We start from the raw sequence: 19,524 nt of genomic DNA on the forward strand, positions 1-19,524 counted from the left end.
TTTTTTGTAAAGACATTTTCATTGTATGAGAAGAAAAAATCAGGACAGCAAAAGTAGGTCAAATTTAATAAAATGATTTTTCATTAATTTGCTTGTGAAATAAAGATACTTTGACTTTCTGTCATTAATTAGTAATAGTAGTAATATTGTTAAGTGTAATGGCTAAAGCAAACAAGCAATTGTTCCAGAAAGCTATTACTCCAGCAGTGCTTGAGTATGAACTAGTAGAAAGACTAGGTGGTGTTTTGTGTGGAGAGTGTAATATAACTTTTCATGTCTCTCCCGATTCCATGGGTTCATTTGATTTAATAATAGTTCCCTCATCTAGCTGTGGTGGAGTGGTGATATTTAATTCAGGTATTATAGCGTCTAAGGCTTCTTGTACAGAGGTAAAACGCGCAGGCTTTATATCATCATCTAAGTGCTGTGTTTCACCTTTCATACTATCCTCTGAAACATATAAAAATAATTAATGCACCACTGCTAGTTTCCATAGTTGATGCTCATTACTATTTTAATCACAAACAGCAGTGGCTTATATTATTATAAAAATTACCTGGACCATCCCTTGGTAAAACATAAGCATGATCCATTTTCAATAATTTTCTGGTTTTACAAACATATTTCAGGTTACTTTCGGCCAGTTTATCAAACAGAGGATCCTCACAATGTGGAGATGGGTCTTCTTCAAAAAACATGTATGTTCCTAGTGCATTTTTGTAACTTCCTGAAATAAATTTTTCATTAATAAAATAAATAATATAACCTTGATTTATTGGTTTGGACAGACATAAAAGATATTTTTTGCTTAACAATATTTTACAGAATATACCCAATACTGCGAACCCAAAAATGCAAAAACAAAACTTGAAACCTAACTAAAACTGAGAAAACACAACTTGTAAAGGAGAAGGGTCATAGCCTAAAGTAAATTAACCCAGTCCCGGCGCAAAAGAAACCTATCTCAGAATGTTGCTTCTTTGAGGTAAGTAAATTCTGTATAACTTTTTGTTTCCAATATCAGTGGCTAACATGTCAATATTGCCTTTTGTTTTTACTCAGGTGTATAGAGGTAAGTAATGCATGTTCATGTATAAAAAGCCTACTACAGTTTTTGTTCTCTATTGTCCAAAAACTATTGGAAGTAAAAGTGACAAATCACCTGTTTTCTCCATTTTACTTTTTATTTTAGGAATAATAATAGTAAAATGGAGAAAACAGAAATAATAACCAATACCCAAGGTCGTATTCCAGAACTCTACTCAATGCTCAAGTCAGGACTTGAGTATGATTTCTAGTGCTTGAAATCATACTCGAGAACTCTACTCAATACTCAAGTCCTGACTTGAGTATTGCAGTGAGCACTGAAAATCATACTCAAGTCCTTGCCATTAAAGTTGTATTTCCAGTGCTTGAAATCATACTCAAGTCTGCTCAAGTCAGGATTTGAGTATGGTTTAAGGCACTCGGGATCATACTCAAGTCCCTGCCATTAGGGTCGTATTTCCAGTGCTTGAAATCATACTCAGATCCTGACTTGATCATTGAGTACCTACAGTTCTGGAATAAGGCCCTGAGGGTCGTATTGTAGAACTGTATTCAATGCTCAAGACAGGATTGCACTGGCAACACTGGAAACTAATACTAAGTCCCTGCCATTAGGGTCGTATTTCCAGTGCAATCCTGACTTGAGCATTGAGTAGACCGACCTCACAAATGTTTTTTTTATAGTGTTTACCATTTAATGCACGCGGTTGTAAAAACAAGCAAGGAGTCTTGCTCGCAATATTAGAAATTCTAACCTAATCTTACCGGTAAAAAAGGAGTCATCCATCTGAATAATGGGATTTGGTTCATTTACTCCCAAAATGTGGATACTTCTGTACTTTTCTATGTTAACACTATCTCCGAATTCTGCGTAGACTAAAATCTCTTCTTCAGAGTCCGAGTGAGATTCTACATCCATTTCAGTTTATAATTACTCGAAAACACGGGAACTTCAGGTCAGAAAATAGTCATAATCCCTTTATATTCAATGGCAGAAAACAATAAAGATATAATAAGTCTAGTTTTCGAATTCTTGAAGAATATTTATTTTGAAGAAACTCACTATTATCAAAATCCATTGTTTTTCGACAATGAATGAATGATTGAATGAACTTCACAGGTCGGACTGGATAGTTGGTTTGTTTTGATTGGAGATAACACACACGCACTTAGTTGGCATGGTTGCATTGACTTAGTATTGTAAGTCAATGCATGGTTGGCATGTATGTATGTACGTACATACAACTTAGGTCAATGACTCGTACGAACTATTTATTAAACGACGACACCTCGACGTAGGTCGGTCGTAAGGTTATTGTTTACATGTCGTAATAAAAGAAGAGTAACTGAAGGACTTATGACTGAACCTACAGCGTATTTTATACGGGCCGACGACGTGCGTCATCTGCGCGTATACGCGCCGTCTGCAGACGTTCTGTAGTCATGCGTATGTGTTGCGCATTTTGATAAGAGATACTTTTAATTTTTGTTTTGTTTGTTAATATGTATAGTTTTTTAAATGAAGCAACTACATGTAATTATAAGTGTAAACTCCAGTGGACTATATACATATACGCTTCTTGCTTGCAACGCGATGTTTGCGCGAGTTTTACAGCGCATCTGTGCGTATATGCGCAGATGACACGCTTTTAAGGCGCTGAAACCCGTGTTGTCGGCGCCTATAAAATACGCGGTGTTTAAGCTCATAAGATGAAAGTGCCGACATGACAGCATTCGTTATTAAAAATGTATTGTATCCTCAATCCCACTGAGCATATAACCACTACGTTTTACTCAATCCTGTGTTTCTTTGCTTTGCTAATTTGTAGTTGAAATTTCATTCGGTCCTCCCCACCTTACTGACCTGCTGACATAAAAATTGAATTCAATCGTTCCATTTAATCATTCATTCACCCTACGTATATTTTCGTGTGCGTGCGTGCACGATAAATTTTTGTTTTCGGCATAACTGCACTTTTCATCCCGTTATTTGATATCAGAAACAGTAATATAGGCTATAGATATGTCTGAGTGGGACACGGTCACTATTCTTCGCAAGAAGCCGCCGAAGGCATCGGCATTGAAGACTGAACAAGCTGTCAACGCAGCACGCCGTCAAGGACTCCCAGTTGATACTCAACAAAAATATGGTGCAGGAACTAATAAACAACATGTAACAACAAAAAATACAGCCAAACTTGACAGAGAAACTGAAGAGCTACGTCATGAGAAAATACCGTTAGATTTGGGAAAAATAATAATGCAAGGAAGACAGGCCAAAGGCATGAGCCAGAAAGATTTGGCAACAAAAATATGCGAGAAACCGCAGATTGTTAATGATTATGAAGCTGGCCGAGGAATTCCAAATAATATTGTGCTCGGAAAGATCGAAAGAGCAATTGGAATAAAACTTCGTGGAAAAGAAAGAGGCCAACCACTACAGCCTCCTGGAGGAAAGAAATAACGGGTTCTCTGGGAGGCGAAGACAAGACTCCGATATTAATTGTTTATTGCATAATAATTTATCTCATTTTGCTGTTGAATGTGTTCTTGTATACTAATCATGAAAAAAAATATGATGTAAGCATTTATTTTCCTCAAAATCTGGAATGTTCTAACTGTGATGTGTTGCCATCTATAAAGTTCCAATTTGCGTAACTTGCGAGGGATATGGATGTGATATGCAATAAAGATAGTTACTTGATCTATAACCTGTCTTTTCTTATTGCAATAGTATCTATATATAGCATAAATTATTGTAAAACTTATAACGAACAAACATTAAGGTTATCTTTAGGGACACGGAAAAATTATCGATACTTATTGATATCGAGTACTTTTCCTCCGATACCGATATTTTTGTACTCGATACTTTTCAGGTATCAGTACAGTCAAGAGCACATCAATCTTGACGCTTTGTACTTTAAACCATTCTTATCGTAAGCGGCATTCTTATCGTGTCCCATTCTTATCGTAAGCGGCATAGAGTTGGATTTGTCTTAAGTTTCATGCTTGATGTTCTCTTGACCCTACTTCTTGACAAGTATCGTTTCGAATAGAATACTTAGGCCACCTCATATAATAACGCAAGCCACCTAGCGATTTTTTTAAATGGGAACCCTTATCACAAATTACTTGGCGGCATATCCCATGCCACCATTTGCCTCTTTAAAAGAAGTTTGTTCTTTTTTCAGAAGAAGAGTTTGTTCCCAAAAGCAGGCAATACAGTATCAAAAACGAGAAACAGACCGTTACCAATTATAGTTTTGTTTTTAAAAGATTGTACACGCCAGTACATCAAGCTACTCATTGACGTATCTTGTTCCGTTGCATTGGAAGCGATTTTCGAACAAAAATGAGTAGTCTGATGTGCCGTTGTCTTACAGAAGAGAAGTGGGAAATTGAAAATTTAAGTAACACAAATTATGTGAAATGACGGTTGGTAAATTGATTGAATTAATCAAATTCTTTTATTATTTGTGGTAATTAAAAATCATAAATTAATAAAAAAAGACAAATTAATGTGTTTTATTCTGCCTTTAAGTAGGGAAAATCTGCAGGACAACAGTATCGATACTTTTATGAGTACGATACTTTTTATGCGATACCGTGTCCCTAGTTATCTTTCTACATTGTCGTTGAAGACCACGGACATATATTTAGACATATGTCTGCGTTGAAGACGCAAGTAAAGAAAAGAAAATGCATTTTTTTTCCATCCTAAGATTTTTTTCTCCAAGACCATTGACCTACCAATATAAAGTCAATGTCCAAGACGGAGTGAGAGTGACGTTTGTTTTGTAGGATTACCAATTTTCGCAAAATTTTAAATAGTTAGAGTTGGATTTGTCTTAAGTTTCATGCTTAAGACTGTCAACAATTTTTGTCGATGTAGATTTAGGGTCGTATTCTAGAACTCTACTCAATGCTCAAGTCAGGATTTGAGTGTGGTTTAAAGCACTTGATATCATACTCAAGTCCTTGCCATTAGGGTCGTATTTCCAGTGCTTGTGTTTGCAGTGCAATCCTGACTTGAGCATTGAGTAGAGTTCTAGAATACGACTCAGATCCTGACTTGAGCATTAAGTAGAGTTCTGGAATTCGACCCAGTGTACTAAATTGTGAATAGTGAATATTATGATTAGAACCATAGATTTATGAGTACCTATATACTAAATCTATGATTAGGACGTTGTAATGATTAGATAATAGATACTATACCTCCTAACTGCCTCTGTGGCCGAACGGTTACCATGCCGGACTGCCACGCAGAGGTCCCAGGTTCGATTCCCGGGCCGGGAGAAATATTTGTATGGCCTACATTTATTTCTCTCGTGAGTTTGGGTGTAATTTGTGGTTGTCTATGTGTGTGTCCATGACACCCGCGACACAGGGTTTCCCAAGTGCGGGGCTATGTTGATTGTGAGCGTTATTGATTGTGAGCGTTACTATATTGAACTATGGCCTTTTTCCGGTCTTAATATGACAGTTGCCCGATGCAATCGGAATCAATTCGTGAAATCAGAGCATAGAGGCCATAGAGGCTATCCATCTTATAGGAATCAGTCAGAGGCACGATTTTATTTTCCCAAGGTGACGTCTAATGTGGTTATCACTTTAGGAATCTTAATTATATTCAAGTGAAACAAAATCAACCATTTATTGAGTAAATGTAAGCAATACTCAATCGTTACATGTTTATCAATCAAGATGATTGAATAATTTTGTAAAAACGATGGTATCATCGTCATACATGCCATTATACACAAAAAAATTAAAAAAGATTTTCGTTTCTCTAACCAATCACGCAGCTGCTTTGATCGGATGGAAAAAAATAAGGAAGCTTTGATTGGTTTGAGGCTGTCACTGTCACTTCCAACTGTCGAACTGAACTGTCACTTGGTCACTTGTTCGGTCGGCGCACAGGCGCACAGCACTGTATCCTAGTACAAATACAAATTTGAAAGATAGAATCAAACTCGAACTTGTAAATAAATAATGTGTGCTCGCTTGGTGACCCATTGCAAATAAAAAATTACTATAAAATTGTTGTTTACCAACAATGGCATTTTCATTTGGTTCAAATACTACTACTCAAAACACACCTTTCGGCAATACTGCCGCCAAACGTGAGTTTTTAGCTCTTTTCGTAAGAAAAATACACTACTTCCCATTCCAATAATACCTTTTCGACACTGATTCATTGTTTTTACATTGAACTTTACAAGTAGAAAACTTGAAAAGTGTACAAATAAAAAAAGACTTGGTTTATATGACCAAAGTGATTTCGGAAGTAACCACATGTGTGTTAGTATGTATGGGCATGTTTATGTCTATTCATGACGTGATGACATGATATTCTCTTTTTGTAAGTATTGTACAACATTGCAGCATCATTTGCCTTTGGTGGTACAAACACAGCGACAACTAGCCAAGCTGGGTTTGGTTTTGGCACTAACACAACATCGTCAGGTTTTGGAGCATTTGGTTCTACTACAACAAGTACAGCTACGCCATTTGGTGGGCTAGGAAGTGCTCCAGCGTCAACTGCCCCTTCACTCTTTGGTGGTACTGGATTTGGTGCTACAGCTAATAAACCGGCTGCAGGTGATTGATAGTGACAGTGTTTTTATTTACATTTTTGTACTTGAATTTCATCTCAAGTATAGATGTATAGTCTCTTAAAACTGTATATAATGTGAAGTCATCCAGACAATATTCTTATGATCATGCAAATCGCCAAAGTTGTAATTATCATATACATAATGTAGAAAAATACATTTAATGTACAGATAGACATATATTACACATTGAAGTATCTTGTTCCATTGCACTGGAGGCAATTTTTAAACAAAAATGTACAAATGATGTGCTGTTGACTGTACATTGGGTGTTTAGTGCTTTTCCCAATGTAGTTTGGTGGATCTTAGAAAGACAGAAGTGTAAACTGTGTAACATACAAGTAAAGTTTACTTCAATGAACAAATAGTTAAAGTTTTAAATTAAAACCCCTTTTGTAAAGTTTATTTGTCCACAATGAATAATCAAATAAAAACTTTCCAGGTTTTGGTGCAGGTGGCTTTGGAACTTCCACATTTGGTACAGGTAGTACGTTTGGTACTAGCACAGTGGCACCTTTTGGCAGTTCTGCCCCTACTTTTGGTACTGGTACCAACACACTTGGTGGTAATACTTTTGGAGGCTCGTCATTTGGTGTTGGTACCAATTTTGGTTCAACATTTGGTCCTAAGCCAGCTACAACTGGATTTGGAGGATTTGGTACAGGCCTAGGTACTGCAAATACATTTGGACAGCCACAACAGGTTTGTTTGAAACTTCATTTCATTTTGCATGTGCCTAATATATTTCCAGAAGTGTTGATTTATAACAGAGGCATTTTTTATTTGCCTAAAGGTTTTTTGTTCATTTTTGTATGCATATGTCTTCTTTTTGATTTAGACTGTGTTTCCTCCAATTACCAAAATTATTGTAATGTAGGTTATTAATTAATAAATCATTAACAGCTTGAGTTGGTACATAAATAAGTTTTATTGTGTACATTAAACTTAGGTATTTTTCAATACCTTCATATTAGTTTTGAATTTGTTTTGGTTTTATCAGCAACCACAACCGCAGCAAGGTCCAACATCGGCTCAGGAAGCATTAGTTGCAGCGGTCTTCAATTGCTGCGTTTTTGGAGATGAACGGGATCAGGTCCTTGCTAAGTGGAATCTCCTGCAGGCCCAGTGGGGCACAGGTGGGAGAAAATGTTGTCTGGTACATAGCCAGTAAAATACATGTTGTTAATATTAATGCCGATGATATGAAACACAACCTCAGAAACCTAGGAAGATATGTGACATTATACCACACTTATTCAGCGTAATGGACTATGCTATAGTTAAATGATTGCTCTGCCCTTAGAGGAGATCTATACATGGACTACTTAATAGTAGTAACTCTGTTTGTTTATAGTCAAAAGACATGAAATATACAAGAACTTGGAAGGTGATGATTAACAGTGAAATGAGTACAATTTTTAAGACTTTTGTGTAAATTTATCTAAATGATTTTATTACTAGTAGGAGATGGCTTGCTACACTGATTTGTATTATTTTTCTTGAGCTTTTCCACACTCAAATTTTAACTGTTTATGGTCTCGAAGGGATGACCCGTAAAGTATCAAGTTCGCATTGAATCCCCATTTTTTAAAATAAAAAATATTTCTTTAGAAACAAGTAGATTAAAGTACGAAAGACTTTGTTACAAATATCTTTAATAAAGTATGTATAATATATTTACAGGAAAAGCATATTACGCCAATGCACCACCTTTGGAATTAAATGAGCAGAATCCGCTATGCCGCTTCAAGGCCGTCGGGTACTCCCGGATCGGTGGCCGCGAGGATAAGGAGGGACATGTCGCCATGCTGTTTAATAAGCCTGAACAGGACATTAAGTATGTATCGCCTTTTTACTATTCTAAATCCAAGTTGACCTGTCACTGTATTCCTCTCACTGCATTCTTAGACCTTTTTAGTAGCAGTAGATCTCTTTGTTGATAGAGTTCATCCAGGGAAGTACAAACACTTGGGACTTTTCAACTTATGTCTTTGGGTGACTTGCACAGTGGTAGTACCCCTCAGATCTTTGTGATTTATAGCTCCGAGCTCACTGAATAGCAAAGTCTTCAGAAGCTCCAAAAATTAGCAAGCGGAAAACTCGATACTGGCGAAATCTAAAGCGTAGCGCCATTAAGCAAAAAAAAAAAAGAAGAAAAGCTTGGAGCAGCACTGCAACTGTTATGGGCATGTTGCGGACTGTATCAATGGGTTTGGATGGGTGCTAACAACGAGTGAGCAAGGCCAAAGCAAATGTACTTATAGCTTATTAATTTATTAGAAAACATGTTTAGCTTTCAAAGCAAAACAGCAAATAAAAGGTGAAGAAACAGACGCCAAAATGAATCACATTTAAATTTAGATTTTAAATATAAAACTAATAAAATATATACAAAAGAGATTTGTAGCGTCTGCTGCGCCGCTACAGGGCAGGTGTGTCGCTTACCACCAGGCGCACGACTTGTTCGTTCTGTCACTTGGTATCATAAAAAACCTGTCTTGTTATTAGTTAAAGTAATTGTAAAGAATTGTGACGGTCATAATTACGTTCTTGTTGCATCTAAACATATCCTGTGTATATTTTTTTATTTTCTATCAGTTTAAACGATTAAAACAATTTAAACAACAATATAAATGAAAAAACAATTTATAGACTTATAAAAAGGTATAAGGGTCAACAGTAAATTCAGATTTTAACCAAATAAGTGGCAAATTTAAAGATGTAATGGCAAAGATAATTACTTGCAACTGTTTTGTAATATTTCAGAAACAATCAACAGGCTCTTATGACTTCAATTATGGGCCTGTTGGGAAACAAACCCAACTTAGAAGTAAAAATTGATTCCATCAAGGCAGTCTCAGAAAACAAGACTCAGGTAACTTTTTATATTTACCCATATGTAGAATGTCCGTTATTAAAGTTGAAGAACTTTTATATATTACTTGAAGATTCATGCACCAGCCAATGGTTTGCTGTTTTTATTTAATTTGAGGTGCCAATAAGAAGATTAGTATCAACAATGTGTAATAGAGGTAGGCAAGTTCCATGAACTTACTAACAAACCTCTATCGCCTCATGCACTTGCTTTAATTTTTTTTAACTTTTTACCTGACGATTTTTAAGATATCCCCTGACTGATCGAGTGTGTACGTCGAGGTCTACCTCTCCAACGTTTCCACCCGCGTTCCCTCTAAAACTTTATGTTGTCAATTCACTATAGTTGTCACCAAATAAGAGGCCACATTTGACAGCTAAAGAAGGCGATAGTACGAAACAATAAGCAAACAATTATTAGCATAATTGAGTTTAAAAAAAATACATAAATTTTATTGAAACATTATATAATATGACAAAACATATTTGAAGTACTGTTTTCGCAAGTATTCCAAAATAAAATGCAAGTTTTGAGTTATTCTATTCTATTTCCTTAAAGGCGGCCACTAGGCTTGGGCCAGTGTCAGTTTCGCAATTTTGAGTTCTATTCTATTTCTTTAATGGCGGCCACTAGGCTTGGGCCAGTGTCAGTTTCGTTTAATGTTGTCAGTTAATCCGAAACGTCCTGAAAACAGTTACGTCCTCAAGCTATTTTTTCTTAAATAATAGTGTTGTAAGCAATTAATCGCCGAATTTCACCGAGTCAATTCAATTTCTCGGAAAAATATTGATTTATGTAGTTGTTTTGTTGATGAACATACTTATTTACACTAATTTCTCGTAATAAACCATTTATGAATATTATAAAAACAAAGGATTTGGATACAATTCGGATACATCGGAACGTGGGACAATTTTACGAAAATAAGAGGAATTGCTACAGAATTACAAGGAATTCTGTAAATGAATTGATTTTAACTGAATTGCACGATTTGGCCTTCTAGACCGCCTGAATAATAATGAACCGAAATAATCTAAACAATCACAAACTCTTAAAATTTTGAATCGATTTCTCGTGAAAATCGTATAATGTGATTATCGATATTAGTCCACATCCCTATTTGCGTCACGATGACAAGTGTCGTCATCGTTACGACTTTAAGGGTCGTATTCTAGAACTCTACTCAATGCTCAAGTCAGGATTTGAGTATGGTTTAAAGCACTCGAAACATACTCAAGTCCCTGCCATTAGGGTCGTATTTCCCGTGCTTGTGTTTCAATTGCAATCCTGACTTGAGCATTGAGTAGAGTTCTGGAATACGACCCTGAGATCTATGTATTTTTCATTACCAAACCATACAAAGAAAACATTTCCTATTCTCATCATCTGCCTCCGTGGACAAACGGTTACCATGCTGGACTGCAGGTTCGATTCCCGGGCCGGGAGAAATATTTATATAGCCTACATTTATTTATCTCGTGAGTTGGGTGTAATTTGTGGTTGGCTATATACGTGTCCATGGCACCCGCGACACAGGGTTTCCCTAGTGCGGTGCTATGTTGAGTGTGTTATTTAGTGCGTTGTTTTCATCATCATCATCATCTTTTACAAGGACAACACAGTTCGCAACTTTTAGTACACTCATATACATGATAGATAGTTGCCTGACCCCCTAACATGCCCAAACCGACCTTTTGATTCTAAGAGCCATTTTACGTATTGATCAAACAAAAAATTAACACAATTTCAACATTATTCTATAAGCAACACAGTGGAGTATTGCTTGAAGATGATCAACATATTTTTAAAACCAATACTAAATTTCGTCATTTAACATCCAAGTAAATTGGTTGAGCGGCTAATTGTATCGACTGCCAGTTACAATACCCGTGGTTCGATTCCACGAGCACTATTTTGTTATATTTTTAACAGCATTGTTTCACTTTTTAACGTTAACGTTGACAAATCACAATATTTGCTCACTAGAAATTGCCTAAGGTGGGTCGGTAGATATTATTAATAAAGCGTAGGGTGGGTGTCTTCCGGGCGGCGTCGTGGTGAATGTTCACTGATCTCACGGCGGCGCCGACTCAATCGGCGAGAGGGAAACCCGGGGGGGCTTTTGTGGGGTAGGCCTTCAAGTTTGGAGGGAGAGTCCCCACATAACCCCTGAGTCTCCCTGGGTTCAGGGGTATCCATAAAGATTTCCCCACCGTCAAAAAAAAAAAAAAGGGTGGATGTCTTGTGCATATGACTGTACACAGTTCGGTATTCTATCTTTTTTTTAAATTGATATGAAATTCTGTGTGTGAAACCAGATTTTTAGTAATTGGCAAAAACGTGCTTGATTCTTATAACATAGGATAATGTACATATATATAGAAGACAATGATGACCTTACAAATACCAAGCAAAACATTAATTCGAGTGAGGCGGGCGTGAACAACACGTGTGTTAATAAACTTTAAGACTAATATCGCAAATACGACGCAAGTTCTCATTTCTATACTTCACTTATTCATTTACTCTACTTTCATGTTTTTCCTGCGACATTCAACATGCCCTGGTGAACAGTCAATTGCACTTTTCTCTACACGTTCTGGCTACCCATAAAGTTTGTGTTATTTTTTATTGCAGATAGTAATATATGTAGTAGACAAAGGCGCGGGGGGGTTGCACGTATCAGCGTCGGAGTTAGCGACGTTCATGAACTCGGGCAATGTGAAGAATGCATTGGTAGGGGCTGGGTGTCCGGCAGTCACTGCCGTTACTAGACCGTCGCCGCAGGTGCTCGCTCAGTACTTACAAACGCCACCTCCAGGTTAGTACTGTAAGAGTTATACCCATATCTTGGATACCTTTAAAATAGTATTTTTAGTAAACATACCATATTACAGAAATGTGGTTACCTAGTGGTTTCAAACTAGGTATTTGTTGTACATTGAGTACACGAGCAACAACAGTCGAGAACCGAACCTGAGATCTCTTCATATAACAGAATTCTTGCCACTGGGCCGCCAAAGTTATCAATTAAGTCAAGGTAAATTAGTTGAATGACAAACTTTTTTTGTGGAATATATTATACTTTGATTTAATTTGATTTATAAAATGGATAATACATACATATTTTGAACGATAATTAAATTAAAAATTTTCAAATATATTTAATAATATTATGTACTTTGCAACATTTACTCAAGTAGAGTACAATTTTCTGTATTGAGGTAATTGTATAGTTTTTTCAAACAGGCATGGATCAAAGGCTATGGAAACAAGCCCAGGCCGATAATCCAGACCCAGACAACTACATTCCAGTACCTATGATTGGATTTTCTGAGGTAAGCGATATTGCCGAAATCATACAATACAAACTACAAAACTAGCTGTAAAGGTTCTTTTCCATCGGCGAGTTGAAAGACGAGGATTGACATTTTTATGGTAAAATTTAAATTCTCTCTTAGCGTATCTTTGATGGAAATGTTCTGGATTGACGAGAAGAGGGACACTAATTTGAGAACTAATAATAATCAAAATAAGAAAGATTCGATTATTAAATCAAGTTATAAAAAAACTATACGACCAATAAAAAAAAATCAACAATAACGAAACAAAAGTCAACAACAAAGCATAACATCAACAGCAACGAAAATAAATTTGAACAACTACTCCAAAACCGTTATGTAAAACCATAACTCAAAATAAAAGAAATCGACTCGCATACAAGGTGAATGCACTCGTATTGAAGCGAGATACACAGTAGCCGACTCGATTTCTGCCGTCCGTCAAATAAAATGCGGTGACAATATTTTTTTTTGATATATCGTAAAAAAACCATAACCCAGTTTTGAATATTGAACTTGTTTAATGATGAAATATCATTAAACAATTTCAATATTTTAAAATTAAAATGTACTATTTATTTTTACCCGACTGCGGGAGGTTATGTTTTTCAACTGTATGCATGTATGTATGTCCATTTATTTTTCACGCTGTACAGCCTAAACGGCTTGATGGATTTTGACATAAGAGGTGTCGTTAGATTTATCTTGATTTTAAGAGTGTAATAGGCTATAAAAATAATGAAAATAGTGAGGGGGAGTATTTTTTCTTATCTTTCCAGCTAAATATTTTTGCAGTCGGGGTTTTGTTTTTTAAATAATTTTTAGACTTGTTGTAATCTGGTTGAGAGATTAGTTAATATAGAAAATTTGAAATGTCATGGTAGCCATCCTATGTGAAATGGCCTATAGTGCTGGTTGGGTATTTTTCAGATTATAACGATGGTTCAATATTGCAGTTAAAGTTTCGCGCACGCTGCCAAGCGGAGGAAGCGAGTCTGCAAGCTAGTTGGCTGAAGCGAGCCGCCGAGGAGCTGGGTGAGCTGCGCACGCGTCGCGCCGCCTCCGCCGCGAGACTGGCTCAACTATCCGCACGCCTGGCAGGGCTGAGGCACACGTTGCTGCAGGTACTAACATAACTCATACGAATAAACTTTGTTCAGTCTATGCCTCCATATAACTACCTCCATGGCCGAACGGTTACCATGCTGGTCTGACACGCAGAGGTCCCGGGTTCGATTCCCGGGCCGGGAGAAATATTTGTATGGCCTACAGATCTTTCTCTCGTGAGTTTGGAGTAATATGCCCATGTCCATGGCACCCACGGACACGGTTTCACTAGTGCGTGGTAAATAATAATAATAAACAACACACACACTGCTAGTGTGTGCGTTATTTATTTATGTGACACTGTCCTTGGCCACAGGTTGCATTTTTGGTTACCTTTCGTACATGAACAGAACTATTTTGGCATCAATGTAAGGGAGGTGAGGTAAAGGAAGACCTAAATTAAATTACAAGAGCTCCTAATACAAGAAGAGAAGAAGCGAGTGGATACTTTATATGCTCGTATGATATAGGCTCAATTTACTTAGTCGCATAACGGAATGAAAGCGATTTTTTGTAACCTTAGCATAATTACTTAATTTCTACTGTGTATCGTACAACCTAGATACAAACAAAAAAATAGGTTGCGCGTTTTTCGGACAATGTTCGTGCAGTCTCGGGAATTCCTGTAGGCGTCGGGGAAGAAGGCGAACGCAGTTTGCTGCTCGCCTAATTCCTTAGAGGGGTCAGTGGATAGGCGACGGGGATTCCTTGCCTGCATTGCACGGTCAACGGGGCAACCTGTCTGGTGGGATGGGTCAAACGAGCCGACCATCCCTCTTTAGCGCAGGAATCTGTGACCGTCAGGATGGCTGTTCGCCTGTCGCATCTTGCACTGAGTGTATATTAAAAAATTGCTACCTATTTGCTGCTTTTTCTAAATAATTGCTACCTTTGATATATTCTGGGACATAAAAAAAATAATTGACTAGCCGTTCTGACGTCAGGATGGCTGGTCGCCACTTTGTTCAGCATGAAGGGAGCATATTTTCCAGAAGTATGTATTACCAATAATTGCTACCTATTTGCTACTTTCACGAGTTAAAGGTATACGCTTCTTATCAACATTGGTTAAATAAATATAAACGATTGAACATTTTACGAAGTTACACACGTAAAATTCATAATGTATTTATTTTCACTCACAAAAGCAGCTTAAGACCTAATTAAATCTAAATATGATATCGACTACTTAAGTGAGTGACTGGCTCCCGTGGTAGGTTTAAAAAGCCTGTGTTTGCGTACGAACTGCCAGCCCCGTACACCTCACCCCTTGAACAAGAAAGACTGTCATAGTTATTAAACAAAGATCTAACACAGAAAAAATCCACTTCGATCCGACCAGATTCGAACTAACGTCTCCTAGCAAACCGTGTCAGACGCTATGCAAACTAAGCCACGGAACGAACCAACGAAATTCGCGATTTTTTCCGTGTGCTTGTTGCATTTTTTATTTTTGGTTTTTTAACGACTTTTTTGCCGTAGCGCCATCTGTGAGAAATCTATGAAAATTTTTCTTAGTTGGCATAGCGTCTGACACGGTTTGCTAGGAGACGCTGGTTCGAATCCAGCCGGATCGAAGTGAATTTTTTGTAAGTGTTCGATCTTTGTTTAATAATTATAACAAACTAGTGGAGTAATTTCACAAACTAGTCTAAAAATTATTTAAAAACAAAAACCCGACTGCAAAAAATATTTAGCGTCAAAGATAAAAAAAAATAACTCCCCTCACTATTTTTATTATTTTTTTTATAGCCTATTACACTCCCACAATCAAGACGAATCTAACAACGCCTTATATTGTATGTCAAAATCATTCAAACCATTTAGGTTATACGGGGTAATATATGTATAAAAGGACATACATACATACATAAATACACTCGAAAACATAACCCTCCCGCAGTCGGGTAAAAATAATTGAATATCAAGGTAGTGAAACATCCTGACATTCAATAAAACTTAAGAAAAACTGTGTTTACTTTGTGATTGGCTCAAAAATAATGGACGTGTTACGTATCCTTCAAGCGATTATCAACCGTGTTAAAATTATTGTACAACAGGTGACGGCGCGCCGTGAAGTGATAGGCCGCGTAGGCGCAGCGCTATCGCCTGAAGAAGAGGCAATACGGGCGCGGCTGCACGAGCTCGCTTCGCAACTCGCTGCGCCGCCGTTGTACAATGTAAGTTTAATTGTCATATTGCAATGTATCTCCGTCCGTCTTGTAGCATAGACACACTATGCTTGAACTTGAAAAATTATACTCATAGGAATAGAAAATACCATGGTACGTTATTAGTCCCCCTAACCGCCTAATTCGGTTAAACTTTTAGGCACGTGGGCCTTGTTAACTTTTCTCAGGGTGACGGGTGCGGTGGGCAATGACCATCAGGTCTTTGCGATTTAAAGCTCTGAATGGCACTGCAACTGTTTGGGACAGGCGTGTAGCTTACCATCAGGTGCACGAATTGTTCGTCCCGTCACTTGATGCTACAAGAAAAGCCAATCTTAATTTTTTGAAGAAAGCTATATCAATAATTCTTATATTTACAGTAGTAAGTTTAAAAAGGCACAAGTGACATTAATTGTCAGATTTTTTCCATTATCTCATATTTTGGTATTTAACTGCCTCCATGGCCGTACGGTTACCATGTTGGACTGCCACGCAGAGGTAGGTCCTGAGTTCGATTCCCGGGCCGAGACACATATTTGTGTGGCCTACATTTATTTATTTTGTGATTTTGGGTGTAATTTGTGGTTGTCTACTTATGTGTGTGTCCATGGCACCCGCGATACAGGGTTTCCCTAGTGCTGGGCTATGAGTATGTGCGTTATTATTATTTGAGGTTTATTAAGCTAAAAACATTAATATGAAAGGATTTTAGAGGGTAATGTACGGAACTGTGCCCTTGTTATGACGTTCGATTATAATAACTACTTCAGAAATAATACAAAAAGGCATAACTGTCCATAATTCTGTCCTTTAGTTCTAAGTCAAGTATTAAATCTCACTTTCAAGATAATTGTCCACTGTATGTGCAGTAATTTTTATTTATATTGTTTCCGGCTGCGCTAAAAAAAGAAAAAAGGTTTTTTTTTAATTGGCTAATTAAAATACTATGAGAGTTTTTATATAAAATATGTAATTAACAGAAATAAGCTACTTCGTATTAAAAATATATTTTAACTGTTATTTTTGTTAAAAGAACCTGGAAAATTTTTAAACTCGTTGTTTTCCGAATTTCGAATTTGCTGCTTGTGCATTACGAAACCCACTGACCGGGTTTTTAGTGTCTGGAATGGTTTCTAAAATGTGTGTAGTATATCAATCCGAAGTTCTGACTTTCAACGTTTAGGCCCCAGATCGTGGATGACGTACTGTCCACAACACCATGTTCAGACTTTCTTATAACAGATGTCGAGATAAGCTCATGACTGACAGCATACTCGCCCTAGACAATTTGATCTGAAATGCATTGAATGGAATCCTTATTATACAGTAAGAACGTGAGTCAGAATCACGCTAATAAAACTTGTTTTAAACTGTGAAAATATTTTATTTTGTTTATGTGCTTGTTGTCGTATCTTTGTATTTGGTTTTTCAACGACATTTTAGCTGTAGTGCCATCTATGAGAAATCTATGAAAGTATTTCGTCACCCAGTTAGACACCTTTGCAGCTACCAGCCCTGGCTAGAGATGTCGCTATTAAATTATTTTTATTATAATACACTGTATTTAAATTTTTATTGAATTGATGTTCAATTATTTTTATGTGAAATTGCTCCACTAGTTTGTTATAGTTATTAATACAAAGATTAGATTAGACTTAGAAAAAATTCCTTCGAATTCGACGTCTTCTGGCGCGGTTTACTATTTTTGCGGAAGGTATCCAACTGTGTGACGAAATACTTTTATAGATTTTTTTATATTGTTTGTTTTTAAAATACAAATTCAGTATGTGAAACCAAACAACTTGCACTGTGGGGACCAAACATTTACCACACAATTTTTTCACATTTCACATGATTAAGCTCTACAATTAAGACTCTCGACTCTGTACACGCTGCTGTTCATTATGTAGATTCATTATAAGCTCTTGCGGCGATACTTCGGGGAAGAGGAAACTTATTCATAAACCTACACTTTACGTGCAATCGTACCTAGGGTACTACCAAATGATTAGATACTAAACTAAAATGTTTTCTATTTTTAACCGACAAAAAAAAAAATTCGACATAAGTTTTATAACAATTGATTGTACACGTGATAATGGTATCTAAAAGGTAGGTATGATAAAAAATAAAAACTACACTACGTTCAGTTTTTTTTTTAAGTCGGTTTGTATGTAAAAAAGAAACATTACCCTCAGTACATGAAGGTACTACTTACTAAACAGGGTGTAATAAGAACTCGGGTAGTAATCTTACATTTTTATCGCACACCCTGTACTTACCTGCTGTAATGCAATTTATTTTAATAAATACGTGATAATATAGTAATCAATGAACTTTTTCCCTCAATAGCGAATTATCTACGACAGACAGTCGCGCGAGATTAGTTATCTCTTATCAGTGGCTGATAGCCAACAGCTACGTCTGGCTTGCACATGTTGTATGCGTGACTATCATTCATAGGTATTTTCAGGCACCATGAAAGTAAAAAACGTAGTTTATTAAAAACAAAGAAACGTTGGTATGAATAGCTCGTGGTTTGAATTTAATGTTTTGTTTTTTTTCGGCACTCGCGGTTTGCGTTTTTGCCACGGCAAAACGGGGAATCTTATTCACGGAAAATAATAGGATTATAATAATCTCAGTACAGAGTACTTTATTATGGAATATTTTCTTCAAATTCAAATGGGACCGCTATTGAGGTACCCTCTTTCCAACAAAAAAAATTGGTTTACAAATCCTGAAGTTATCGCGTAACATACATACAAAATAAAAAAACAAAAGAACATACAGTCGAATTGGGAACCTCCTTTTTTTGAAATTGGTTAAAAATAAGCAAATAATATTAATGTTTATGAATGTAAATATAGTATGAATCATAATTAGATGTCCAAAATGTAAACAAATGGGACAACCGGGCAAAAAAAAACGTTTTAAATGGTGGTTTCTTGTTTTCGACAATAGTAAACGTTTAACACGATAAAACTTAGAACTATTTTCATTTTGCAATATGTAAGTATTTTTACTAATTTCGTTTAATCCAATAATTATAATGAAAGACTTACGGTTAAGATAGTAAATGATTTTACGACATTGGTAACGCAATCGGGATCTATAACATTTTTTGGGTAACCTATCACAAACTCGAATTTCTTTTTTCCGAATATCATTAGTCCGAAAACGGTTCGACTTTTTTTCATTAGTGCGATGACAGTTTTGGTATAAATTTGCAACACAAAAATGTCTTACAGCAGAAGTATCGGTTGTCCGAAAACCTATTGTTAGAATAATTATTACACATACGTATTTTTTGGACAGAAGTTTGTTTGGTCTAATCATGTTTGTTATACTGTCTGTTTTCC

General features: G+C 36.5%; 3 protein-coding genes across 4 annotated transcripts in view; 2 read left to right on the forward strand and 1 right to left on the reverse strand.

Moving 5' to 3' along the window:
* Positions 1-2,165, reverse strand: LOC113233200. The gene is made up of 3 exons (XM_026468239.1): positions 1,813-2,165; positions 557-727; positions 1-450 (listed from the first exon to the last, which is right to left on the reverse strand). Exons 1-3 carry the CDS (start codon positions 1,964-1,966, stop codon positions 272-274), a joined length of 504 nt encoding a protein of 167 aa, XP_026324024.1. The 5' UTR covers positions 1,967-2,165; the 3' UTR covers positions 1-271.
* Positions 2,166-2,602: 437 nt separating this feature from the next.
* Positions 2,603-3,748, forward strand: LOC113233201 (endothelial differentiation-related factor 1 homolog). Its single transcript, XM_026468240.1, has one exon. It carries the CDS (start codon positions 3,071-3,073, stop codon positions 3,509-3,511), a length of 441 nt encoding a protein of 146 aa, XP_026324025.1. The 5' UTR covers positions 2,603-3,070; the 3' UTR covers positions 3,512-3,748.
* A 2,218-nt stretch (positions 3,749-5,966) lies between these two features.
* The window catches only part of LOC113233197 (probable nucleoporin Nup54), a 29,780-nt gene continuing 16,222 nt past the window's right edge, over positions 5,967-19,524 (forward strand). The window contains exons 1-11 of one of the 2 annotated variants that reach the window (XM_026468235.1): positions 5,967-6,176; positions 6,439-6,654; positions 7,111-7,209; positions 7,267-7,370; positions 7,669-7,804; positions 8,352-8,505; positions 9,435-9,543; positions 12,181-12,364; positions 12,793-12,881; positions 13,841-14,008; positions 16,052-16,171. In XM_026468235.1, coding sequence (XP_026324020.1) covers positions 6,110-6,176; positions 6,439-6,654; positions 7,111-7,209; positions 7,267-7,370; positions 7,669-7,804; positions 8,352-8,505; positions 9,435-9,543; positions 12,181-12,364; positions 12,793-12,881; positions 13,841-14,008; positions 16,052-16,171 — 1,446 coding nt within the window. In that variant the 5' untranslated portion in view covers positions 5,967-6,109. Of the gene's footprint in view, positions 6,177-6,438; positions 6,655-7,110; positions 7,371-7,668; positions 7,805-8,351; positions 8,506-9,434; positions 9,544-12,180; positions 12,365-12,792; positions 12,882-13,840; positions 14,009-16,051; positions 16,172-19,524 lie in introns of both variants that reach the window. The other variant, XM_026468234.1, reaches the window with a different exon arrangement.

This window comes from Hyposmocoma kahamanoa, unplaced genomic scaffold (assembly GCF_003589595.1).
Source record: "Hyposmocoma kahamanoa isolate Upper Pololo Valley unplaced genomic scaffold, ASM358959v1 78, whole genome shotgun sequence".
Lineage (NCBI taxonomy): Eukaryota > Metazoa > Arthropoda > Insecta > Lepidoptera > Cosmopterigidae > Hyposmocoma > Hyposmocoma kahamanoa.

Bases quoted from the DNA above. Each gene is read 5' to 3' on its own strand.
- LOC113233200 (XM_026468239.1), bottom strand. From the start codon at position 1,966: ATGGATGTAGAATCTCACTCGGACTCTGAAGAAGAGATTTTAGTCTAC. The intron at 728-1,812 runs GTAAGATTAGGT...AATTTATTTCAG, and splicing joins GGATGACTCCTTTTTTACCG to GAAGTTACAAAAATGCACTA. The intron at 451-556 runs GTAATTTTTATA...TATATGTTTCAG, and splicing joins TTTACCAAGGGATGGTCCAG to AGGATAGTATGAAAGGTGAA.
- LOC113233201 (XM_026468240.1), top strand. From the start codon at position 3,071: ATGTCTGAGTGGGACACGGTCACTATTCTTCGCAAGAAGCCGCCGAAG.